At 41.0% G+C, this 12,224-nt stretch overlaps 1 protein-coding gene across 6 annotated transcripts in view; it reads right to left on the bottom strand.

Moving 5' to 3' along the window:
- Positions 1-12,224, bottom strand: part of ARMH3 (armadillo like helical domain containing 3) — a 158,424-nt gene that overhangs the window by 87,908 nt on the left and 58,292 nt on the right. For all 6 annotated transcript variants that reach the window (XM_036336210.1, XM_036336211.1, XM_036336213.1 and 3 more), the window contains 2 exons: positions 10,707-10,767; positions 4,692-4,780 (listed from right to left, as the gene is read on the bottom strand). In XM_036336210.1, the coding sequence (XP_036192103.1) occupies positions 4,692-4,780; positions 10,707-10,767 (150 nt within the window). The remainder of the gene's footprint in view (positions 1-4,691; positions 4,781-10,706; positions 10,768-12,224) is intronic.

Genomic DNA, 12,224 nt, shown 5'->3' with positions numbered 1-12,224 from the left:
AAGCTGCATTATTTAAATGCAGGCTGCCTCCCTAATGCCACTTCTGCCTGAAGTGGTAGTAAAATAAGCTGACTCCATGGAGCTCTGTTCAAAGATTTCCCTTTCCAGCAACTACATGCTTCTCTCTAAACATTCTACTCATTCTTTAGTTAATGGCTTAGAAAACATCAGTTTCCATTTTTACTTGGTAAAAAGCAATCCATGTATCTGTAGGTAAGGAAGAAAGAGACAAGAAAAGAAAAATTACTCACCACTCTCTTTCACATCAATAACTAAGATTAAAAGGTAATGGCCTGGCCAGTGTGGTTCAATGATTGAGCATCAACCCATGCACCAGGAGGTCCTTCTCAGTCAGGTTCTATTCTCAGTCAGGGCACATGCCAGGGTTGTGGGTTTGATCCCCAGTAGGGAACATACAGGAGGCAGCAGATTGATAGTTCTCTCGCATCACTGATGTTTCTATTTCTCTCTCCCTCTCCCATCCTCTCTCTGAAATCAATAAAAACATTTTTTTTAAAAAAGGTGATGAAGTCAGCTCAACAGAAACATGACAACAAACATCCTGCCGGGTTCTATTATTGTTGTTAGGTCTAAGACCCAAACACAACACTGTGCTGCTTTAAGAAAATATTAATTCATCATTAATGGAAATTCTAATATCCATTCACTTATTCTTTCAAAATTTTTCTGAGCCCCTATCATAACCCAAGTAGTGTACTGGGGATGAAATAATGATTAAAACATAGACCTCCAGAAACTTTTTAAAGAGGATAGATATTTAAACAATTCATTGTTCAGACATTTGCAAACATAGCAAAACAATGTGATGTGCTAAAATAGAAGCTCCAAGTGCCATAGGAGGACACAGGAAATACAACATAGTGACCAACATGGCCTTTAGCCTCAAGAAGTTCAGAGATAAGCCCTGGTCAGTGAGGCTCAGTTTGTTGGAGCATCATCCAGTACATCAAAAAGGTGGTGTGTTCCATTACCCAGTCAGGGAACATACCCAGATTACAAGTTCGATCCCTAGTCAGGGGGTAGAGGGAAGGCGGTGGAGGGCCAAGTGCAGGAGGCAACCAATTGATACTTCTCTCTCATAATGATGTTTCTTTTCTCTCTCTCTCTCTCTCTCTCTCTCTCTCTCTCTCTCTCTCTCTCAGTTTTTTAAATAGATATTTTTATTGATTTCAGAGAGGAAGAAAGAAGGAGAGAGAGATAGAAACATCAATGATAAAAAAGAATCATCGATCGGCTGCCTCCTGCACACCCCACACTGGGGATCGAGCCTGCAACCTGGGCATGTGCCCTGACCAGGAATCGAACTGTGACCCTGGTTCTTAGGTCAACACTCAACTGCTGAGCCACGTGAGTCAGGCTCAAGTCAATTTTTTAAAACGTTTAAACAGAAGTTCAGAGAGGAAACTGCTAAACTAAAGTTCCCAGGAAGGATGCAGTATGATCGGTAAATACAGAAAAAAATATTTAACCAGAGACTAAGATGTTCTGTGAAAACAATTAATTTGGAGTCCATGGAACCTAAAATTAATATAGGGATTCTTAACATGGAATCATGGAGGGACTCTCAGAGGGTCCATGAACTCCCTGAAATTACATCTGAAATTATAATATGTATGTGCAAACAGATATTTTTTTGGACACAAAGATCATATCTTTCATTACATTCTCAAAGGTAAAGAACTATTTCACTAGGATCTTACCCTAAAAACCACTTTTTTATCTGTATCAGAGGAGAGTTTCAAGACCTACGGTTTTACTCAAAATAGGAGGTCTGGATAACCTAGGTGTCAGAGAAGAGCTTCTGAACTTTCCATAACTTGGTGAAAAATAGTGATTGCTGAAAAGAGGGCAATGAGAGAGTCCTTTCCATAGTCTAGTTGAAGTCAGCTTAAATATATTTGCCCACATACTCAGATGCCATGGTGACAGGCATCATATAAATAGACAGTGGCAGCAGGGAGTAGGTCATGGCTTGTAGTCAACAGATCAGCAGGATTAAACCCCCAACTAACACAGCTAACTTGTCCTTGTCCATGAGACAAAGCCTGGGAATTCCATATAAGAATTTAGAGGGGGACCTTTGGCTATCTCCCCAATAACAAAAAGCTACAATAGCCAACATCACAGAAATAAAAATCACTCAAAGTGCAGGTATATTAAACAACCACATTCCAAATGACAAAAAGCATTTGGATCCTAGCTGACTGCTTCCTAGACACCCAGGGACTTCTGTATGTCTAATCTGATACCACATATGCCTTACCTGTCTTATTTATAAATACAATTGAATTAAAGTTTGCAGCACATGTATGGACAAGTATCTATACATGTAAGCATATTTGCCATGATGAGTTTCAACAGCTCCCTCAAATCCATGAGTCTAGAAGGCAAGGGAAGAGTGAAAACATGGGCATACTATTATATGAGGGGTGGCACCAGCCGAAGAGTGGTGGATCCTCTAGTCACATTTGTATTCACTGATTGCAATATTAGACATTATTATGGGCTCTGATGCATCACATGTAGTGTGATATTTTGCAGTTTTCCTTAACACCTGCTGCTCTACATCTCATTATATACTCCATGTACGAACACATGGAGTCAGAGTTCCAGGAGGGCTCTTTCAGTCTATCTAGGAAAAGAAGCTAACCCCACTTGGCAGAGAGTTCTAGCACAAATGCCTATGCTTTAGAAGCAAGCAGTTATCCAGGTCTCACTAATGACACTCATATACCTCCTCTAAATTTATCCAGGGCGTTAGGATGTCAATCAATCAGTTCTGAGATAGCACATAATTATAAACAGAGCTGACATCACAGAAGTACTCAAAGACATCAAGTCAACTGACCAACATCAGAATGGTCTCCTGACCCACAATTTCCTAGCCAGATGGGGAAATGGAAGAGTCAGAAAAGATAAATATAAAAGACATTTTTAAATTTCTTTAAAAGATAATTGCCTCTTTAAACAAAAATGATGGAAATGAATTGTGGAGTTTATAACCTATGTAAAAGTAAAATGTATGACAATAATAGCACAAAGGGCAGGATATAAGGTAGAGGTAGGAGAACAATGTGAAGACCAGGGCCACAGTGAACAGAAGGCAATGTGGAAAAGGCAATGTGAAGAGTGTAGTGCGGAAGAAGACAACAGATGATGAGGATGGGAGAAAAATCCAGAGAAATCCCAAGGCCAGAGATATGATGGCTAGGATAGAGAGGAAAGAAACAGAGTAACAGAAAATAAAGCCAGAAGAGAATCAAAAGCAAGCAAAAACAACTTCAGTTACAATGTATAACTTCATATCAGTTACATACACAAGCCATTTGTACTTGTTATAAGTCCGACAACTGTACCAACAGACTTGCATCATTTTTATATTTCTCTCTAATCCTAAATTTTAGAGCCTAACAATCATATAGCTAATATTCATAGGCAAACATAGTAGTCCTTTATATTAAAAAAATTGTTCCTAAGAAATTCTACTAACTTTAGTTATTTCAATCTCTTGATCTCTCCTTAGCTCTTCTGTCTTTCAGACATCCCCTCAGTCTGAAACTCACAAAATGCTACTATTGCCATTTAGTGTTATTCTCCTACTCCCCCGTCACCACGATAGGCATTAACTGAAAAGATCTTGCTAATCCATTAATTAAAAAATCTCTACTTCCCATTATGGACGACTAAATTTAGAAAGCCAAACTGGATTGGGAGGAAACAAGTCACAACAAGTGAAATGAATTCAATAGAAGGGGCAAGATTACTGACCCTTTTCTTCTTTTCTTAAAAAGCCTCTGACACTAACACTCCCTCCACTGCTGAGACTACAGAGAAACTCTCCCAGGGTGGGGTAACCATTCATCACTATTAATTATCTGGAGAAGACTTTATTGTACCATCAGGTCAGAAAGCCACAGGACCTATCAGCAAATGAATGAATGCCTCAGGGAATATGTCTCTCTTCTGCTTTCCTGTAAGCTCTATTTAAATTGCACCAAAGAAAGGGGTGGCAAGCCAGCATTAATTGTACCCTTAGAGAAGAGCCACTTCCCGCCTGCAGGCATGGCAGTGACTACTGGGCTACCAAAAGGATACAAAGACAAAAGTAAACACTGTAATTTGCTGTTTTTGTCTCTGGCACAGGGGGAGTGGTACAATTGACACTGTCTGTAAACAGTAATAATACCAGATGTAACACAAAGAACAGGATTCCCCCATCTCTCCGCCCCCTCTGCACCCCCTCTCCCTATGACACTCCTCCTGAGATTACTCATTTTGAAGAAACACACAGAAGCCTCCCTATAGTCCATATGCTCCTACCAAATGGAATTGAGGAAGAATCCAAGTTTGTACTGACTACTCTCTCTTACTCAAAGGAAGAAGCACTGGAACTCAATAAATATTCAACTGTTTCTAAGAGCTGACCAAAAAAAAACAAAAAAACAAACCAAAAAAAAACCACAGGGAGGAGAGGGAACAAGAAAATATGGAATAGATATGTGACATGCTCAGGTCTGGATTAGAACAAGGCTGAAATGACAAAAAATATAAATGAAAATAGAAGCATCCTAAACAAACTAAAAAGTTTTTTTTTTAAATCATCTTGTGCTCCAGCCTAAGAGCTCATAAAAGATACAGGAAAAGAGGAGGAATTAAAAACATAAAGTTACCTGACCAGAGCTCCCGCCAGGTGTAATGCAGGCGTACTCTACACTTCTTCTGGTAACAAAGTAGCTTATGTACTACCTGAATGCAGCGTCTGTAACAGAGAAAGACAAAAACTGGGATAAGCCTAACAATATGGCGCAACTCACCAAAGACACCCTTTCTTTAGGGAGGCAACTTTGCTAAGGCCACTAAAGATGCTGGATATGAATCTGTACACATGCAAAAGAAAGGAATGCCTTTGATTGGACTGTCGGGCTTTGGAGGGAGGGTAGGGGAGGGTGGGGGTAAGGGGGAAAGATCAACCAAAGGACTTATATGCAGGCATATAGGCCTAACCAATGGACACGAACAAGGGGGGGGGGGGCGGTGAGGGCATGGGGGGGGGTGAGGGCATGAGCGGGGGGGGGGGGGGGATAGAGGGTAACATGGGGACAAGGACACATATGTAATATCTTAATCAATAAAAATATATTTAAAAAAAAAAAAAAGGAATGCCTACCTGCAGCCTTCCAGTGAATAAAACACCCCTCTGTTCCCTCCCCACATACACACTGCTTGCAATAATTCAAGTATCTTCAAGAGTAATATTAAAAATATTTTGCAAACCATAGAGAAATATAAATATAAATCAATATATAAATTAAAAAATTTTAATTCCTTTATTCTCTAAATAAACTGTATCAAAGATACTTACCAAGAGATAAAAATTATAATGTAAATCATCCTAATAGTTTCCAAATCATTTGTTCAACTTTAGAAATTGTGGTATGATCTCTACTGTATGATGCAGTTGTCACTAGCTACAGGATGCCCTTACTTGAGCCATGATTTAACTTAGGAATATACAAACTCTCCTATCAATTTCCCCATTAAATTGATAGTCATTAGGTACCTGGTGCTGAAAGCTTTGTTGCAGCCAGCAAGGGTGGCTGGATGCTGCCCGTGCATGACCACCCATGCACGGTACATTCCAAGATGCCAGCACTTCTCACATGGCCTGGTTGGAGACAGCCTGCCTGCACCTGGCTCTTTTGAGAATGCCTTCTCAACACTGAACCACTGTGGAGCAGCAGTGAGATACAAACTATGTCCCCCACCCCTGCTGCAACCTCCTTCTGGTTAAAGGCTATTGATATCCACTCCTGCCCTGTTCCTGCCTCTGCAGCTACCCAACACATGACATCATTAGCCTTGTGGTCTCAACTTACACTATATACCAAGCAGAATAAAAATTTTAACACTGCTACTACCTTAAAATTATATACTGGCTGAATGACTCCAAATTTATTTCATGCATGTGTCAACACAAGTGTCAACAAAAGACACTTCCAATTTAACATGAAGTATTCTTATGAGGTCCGCTGAAGTCTCTACTTTTTTCTGGTGCCTACCCACAGATTTGGGGCTCTCTGACTTAGTATGAGTCCAAGTTTTCCATATAAGAGTAACTTAAAGGAGAGTTTATTCCTCAGAGACTATTTCCCCTCAGTCCCAAATCAGTGGGGATGACAGCAAGAATCAAGGATTACAGCCAGGAGCGGAAACGGGTTGGGTTTTCCCATCTCTTTCTTTCTCGCTTCTTTTCTTTCTACCTTCCTTCCTCCCTCCTTCCCTCCCTCTCTCCCTTCTGACCTTCCTTTCTCTCTCTCTCTCTCTCTCTCTCTCTCTCTCTCTCTCTCTCTCTCTCTCTCTCTCTTTTTTTTCTCTGTATAAGCGCCTTCTTCCATTATTATTTTACCTATAGCATTTATATACAGATGTGAAATTATTTTGTTTCTGACCCAGATCCTGGTTTTGAGTATTAAGTCTTTCTACACTCCATATTTCTTCATATCTCACCAGGAGGATTATAAACGTATCTGAAATGGTAGAAATTCATTTTGCTTTCAACTTCTCATTCTGCTGTATGCTGCTGAAAAGCAGTACATAATAAGTAGAGCAACAACCTGGCCTGATGCCCAGCTGGGAGCAGATAAGTTTACCTAAAAAGGACTTGATGCTCCAAATGGCAAAAACTGGAAAGAGGATTGGAAGAGGGAGGAAGATCTGAAAATATGCCCATAGGCAATAATGAAGAAAGTGAATTCAGCCTGAGGCTGGGTCCTTCTGCCCAGCCTCTGTCAGCTTGATGCCTCATTATCTTCTCCATCTTCCCTAACCTTAGGACATTAAATTAGGGAGCAGATGGAAAAAAGCAACTGAGAAAGCAAGAGAATATAGAAAAAGTTAGGAACTAGAAGGTTAGGAGGGATCTAAAGTATTTAGTGTAGACCAGGTTCATTGGCTGGGATATGAAGGTTTGGGTAGACAGATACATACCTGTAACTCTGTACTGAACACACAATATTATTATGTCATCCCCATCTTCAATTGTTCCCCATCATCCACTTAATCTCAGGAAAAGTTTTTACTACTCTCCTATCCTACCTTCATGCACCCTACACTCCAATCATCCTGCCTTACTTTCAATTCTCCAAACATGCCGTACTTCCAAGCCCTTGAACATATTGGTCCCTTGCTTGGTATGTCCCTCTCTCACTACCTCACATAGAAAACGCCTACTGTTTCTTTATGACTCAGGCCAAATGCAACAACCTTCGGATATCTTTTCTGATACCCCGGTCAGCATTAGTCACTCTCTGTTACTTAACACAGTATTGGTTAAGAGCACAGCCTCTGAGGTCACAGAGACTTGAGTTTGAATCTTAGTGATACAACTTAACTAGGTGTGCAACTATGATAGCCAGCCTGCAAGATGGCCCCAGTGGTCCCCACCTCCTGACATTCACATCTTTGTTTAGTCCTTTCCCACATTGTATCAGGGTGGGTCTGTGTGCCCAACAGAAATGGTATGTCATTTGAGATTGGGTTATAAAAGACACTATGGCTTCCATTCTAGGTCTCTCTCTCTCTCTCTCTCTCTCTCTCTCTCTCTCTCTCTCTCTCTCTCTCTCTCTCTCTCTCTCTCTCTCTCTCTCGGATTACTTGCTTTGGGGGAGGCCAGCTGCCATGTCAAACAACCCTATGGAGAGACCCAAGTGGCTTGCCAACAACCACGTGAGCTTGGACACACATTCTCTAGCCTAGTACTGCCTTAGATGCCTGCAGCCCCAGCTAACACTGTGATTTCAGTCTTGTGAGAACCCCTATGCTAACACTATCCAGCTAAACTGCTCCTATATTCCTTAACCACAGAAACTGAGATAATACATGTTTGTTTTAAACCACTAGGTTTTGTGGTAGTTTGTTACATAGCAACAGATAACTAATACACCTGAGAAGGAATGGCAATAGCCTAGAATTTATAGTAAGAAAATTTGGGATCAAGTCTAGGCAATGGTGCTTAATAACAGAATAAACCTAGGCAAAGCATTTTCAAAGCCTGAGTTTCCTTACTTGGAAAACAAGAAAACTGAGGCCATAATAATATACTACAAACTAAATAGCATATCCTAAAAGCAGAGCATAAGATAATCAAGCTAGAAATAAAGTCTCTAGCAAAAACAATCTGATCCCTAAGGTAATGAGGTTCAGAGATTCCATCTAAAATAAGCAGAGCCCAGCCGCAGTGGCTCAATGGTTGAGCATCAACCTATGAACCAAGATCTCTCGGTTCGAATCCCAGTCAGGACACATGCCCAGGTTGCGGGCTTGATCCTCAGTAGGGGTCGTGCAGGAGGCAGCTGATCAATGATTCTCTCTCATCACTGAGGTTTCTCTCTCTCCCTCTCCTTTCCTCGCTGAAGTCAATAAAAATGTTAAAAAAAATAAAATAAGCAGAAAACTCATCAGATACAGGTGTTGTTGTTTTTTGTTGTTTTTTTTTTAAAAAAGCCTTTCATCATCTTTGAATTAAAATAAAGGATCAGGCTAATTCTAAACACCCAAAAGATATGAAAAAAATGCAAACTATAGCCTACTTACCTAAAAGTAAAATTTGTATCATTATTTCAGACGTAGGACACCAAGACTATCTAGCTTACCAGCAGTCTTAAAAGCTGGAGGTCTACTCTGTTCCAAGCAAAATCTTTTATATTTCCTAGATCACAGGCCTGGCATTAGAATGAGGTACACTGAGCCTCCTTTCTGCACACCAAACTGCTCTCTCTTGCTCAAAAAAAAATGGAGGTACCAATTGTGTTGTCAGATGCTTTTTAAGGAAAAAAGATAATATACATACTTGGCATAGCAGTTCTTGGGCATTAAAGATAGAAAGACAGCCCTGGCCGAACTGCTCAGTTGGTTAGAGCATTGAACCTGTATTCCAAGGTTGCAGGTTCAATTCCCGGTCAGGGCCCATACAAGAATCAACCAATGATAAATATCAAAAAAGAAAAAAGAATCAACCAATGAATGCATAAATAAGTGGAACAACAAATCAATGTTTCTCTCTCTCTCCCCCTTTCTCTCTCTCTCCCTCTTCCTCTTTCTCTCTAAAATCAATAAACAAAATTAAAACAAAAAATAAAGCAGAAACAGCAAAGGAGAAAGAAAGACTTAAGGCTTAAACTTTACTAAAGTATTTTCAAATGCCTCTAGTTATACTGATTGTTAAGAATTGTGAGAGCCCTAACTAGTTTGGCTGAGTGATTAAAGCATCAGTCCACAGACAGAGGGGTCTTGGATTTGATTCCAAGTCAAGGGCGCACGTACCTGGGTTGCATATTCAAGCCTCAGCCTGGTCAGGGTGCGTTCGAGAGGCAACCAATCAATGTGTCTCTCTCACATCTCTCTCTCCCTCCCTCCCTCCCTCCCTCCCTCCCTCCCTCCCTCCCTCCCCCTCTCCCTCCCTCCCTCCCCCTCTCCCTCCCTCCCTCCCTCCCTCCCCCTCTCCCTCCCTTTCTTCCTCCCTCCTCCTCCCTCCCTTCCATTCTCTAAAAAAAAATTAATCCTCAGATGAGAATTAAAAAACAATAAAAAAATAATTGTGAGAGACAATCAGATCTCCTCAGGAGGCAGGAATCTCCTAGCTGGGCCAGTATATACATAATCTATCTAGTTAACACAGTTCTGGCCAGGCTGCTAGGACAATGTAAGCTAAAAAGGGACCAGAAGCTCTATCTCTCTGGCCTTTCTCTACCTCCTAACTGTTGCTGACCACTTTGATGTCAAAGCCCAGGGATGACTAAAAGGTCCAGTGGAATTCCATATCTTTGGATTAAAACAGCCACCCACAATCACTGCTTCAATGCATCAGCCCTATTCCTCATGCAATGTGCCTACAAGTGATAATGCAGATATGTGCAGAATCCAAATTGTGGTTATACTTTTTCCCCCTTCTGGAAAGATGTATATTATAAATCCAGGCCGTAAAATGCTCCCCGACACTTCTCCACACACAAATTTGTTTTTCCTGAAGTATACACAGAAATTTTGTGACTACAAATGTTCTATCAATCAACTATAAAATAGATTTGCACACATTAAATAAATCACGGTCTCACTCATTTGTGGAATATGATGAACAACATAAACTGATGAACAAAAATAGATCCAGAGACACAGAAGCATCAAACAGACCATCAAACCTTAGAGCAGCGGTTCTCAACCTGTGGGTCGCGACCTCTTTGGCGGTCAAACGACCCTTTCATAGGGGTCACCTAAGACCATCCTGCATATCAGATATTTACGATTCATAACAGTAGCAACATTACAGTTATGAAGTAGCAACGAAAATAATTTTATGGTTGGGTCACAACATGAGGAACTGTATTTAAAGGGCCAGAAGGTTGAGAACCACTGCCTTAGGGGGAGGGCAGGAGAGTGTGTGTGTGTGTGGGGGGGGGGGGGTAAGAGATCAACCAAAGGATGTGTATGTGTGCATATAAGCATAAACCAATGGACACAGACAGTAGGGGGTGAGGGCCTGTGCTGGGGGGCGGGAGTGGGCTGGGAGAGGTTAATGGGGGAAAAGGAGACATATAAAGAATAAAGAATTCTTTCAACAATAAAGAATTTATTTTTTAAACAAACAAAAAAAAAGAATTTTTTTTTAAAAAAAAAACCATGGTACTTACACATAGAGATCCATGGGAAACTCCTTCATCATGTGTGTTACAATAAATTCTACCATCAGGTCTGAATAGGGAAAGGAGAAAAATTAAATCAATCAGAATTAAATTCATTCCTTGCCTTTGAGTTGGAAAAAAAAACATCTGAGTACACCTTGTACTCAAGCTGAGTGGCATCCACTAAGCACATTTTTATTCACATGAACTTAAATTTATTTTACATAAGGCACTTTGGCAACACTTTCACCACCTGCCACTTGTAAAGTAACAAGAAAATTACTTCACTCTCCTACTTCCAGAAGGATGCCTTGACCTGCCAATAAATTCGGATTCAAGGGAGAGTTCGCTGTACAGGTTTTTCATACCATGGTACTAATACAAAATGCCAGCAGGGAATCATATTCTGAGAACCCAGTGATGAGGTTAGCAGAGAGGAAATTATGGATCACATCCATGTAACCAGAGACTCAGCTCTAAAGTAATGTCTATCTCATGTCACTATCACGCTCAGTTTGACAGATATTGACTGAAAAGGTCCATAAGCCTTTGGATCAATAGAAGTTTATTATATAGTCTTAATCATTGTTTCTAAAGTCAAGTAGATTTAGGAACTAGGGCTTAATATTCAAATGAAGTGAGATTAAGAGTTCAGATCATTCCCCTGAGGAAAATGTAGCATTCTAGCAAAATTATCTAAGCTATAACTCTGTCAGCCTCATCTCAGTTTAATTTACTCAGAGGAAGTTTTGCAGGCCTTGAACTTCAAGCCTCCTGGCCAGGTGACACATCAATTTGAACCAAGAAAGGGAGGGAATAATTGAAATCTTGATCAGGAATAAGGTATTTTACTGCCGGGGTCCAACCCCAGCAGGTCCAGGGGTTCCCAAAGGTGTAGACAGAGTCGGCGAAGAAGGAAGGACACAGAGACAGTGTTCAGTTGATCAGCAGCCTAACCAGGATCTCTAGCCAGGATCTCCAGCCAAGTTCTGGTCTGGATCTCCAGTGAAGTTCTGCTTAGGATCTCCAGCAAGGTTCTGTGTCCATGTTCTCTTGCTAGGTTCTCCAGGTTCTCCAGCCAGGTTCTAGCCAGGTTCTCCAGCCAGGTTCTGTATCCATGTTCTCTTGCTAGGTTCTCCAGCCAGGTTCTCCAGGTTCTTCAGCCAGGTTCTGCAGCCAGGTTCCCTCGCTAGGTTTTCCAGCCAGGTTCTGTCCAGGTTCTCCAGCCAGGTTCAGTCACCAGGTTCTAGTCAGGTTCTCTTGCCAATTTCTGTAGTCAGGTTCAGTCCAGGATCTTTTGCCATGTTCTCTCGCTAGGTTCTGTCTCTAGGTTCTGAGGCCAGTTTCTGTCCAGGAACTTTTGCCGTGTTCTCTCCAGCGAAGTTCTTCTGTCTCTAGAGAACGTTCTGTGTAGGTTCTGTGCCTAGGTTCCGTCTCTCTTGGTTCCGTATTCTAAGTTCTGTGTTCTAAGTTCTGTGTTCTAAGTTCTGTGTCTTGCTGTCTTATTACATCTGTATTTATACCAGT

This window comes from Myotis myotis, unplaced genomic scaffold (assembly GCF_014108235.1).
Source record: "Myotis myotis isolate mMyoMyo1 unplaced genomic scaffold, mMyoMyo1.p scaffold_m19_p_15, whole genome shotgun sequence".
Taxonomy (NCBI): Eukaryota; Metazoa; Chordata; class Mammalia; order Chiroptera; family Vespertilionidae; genus Myotis; species Myotis myotis.
Note: the sequence above shows the minus strand (reverse complement) of the source record. Positions and strands in the feature narration are given on the sequence as shown.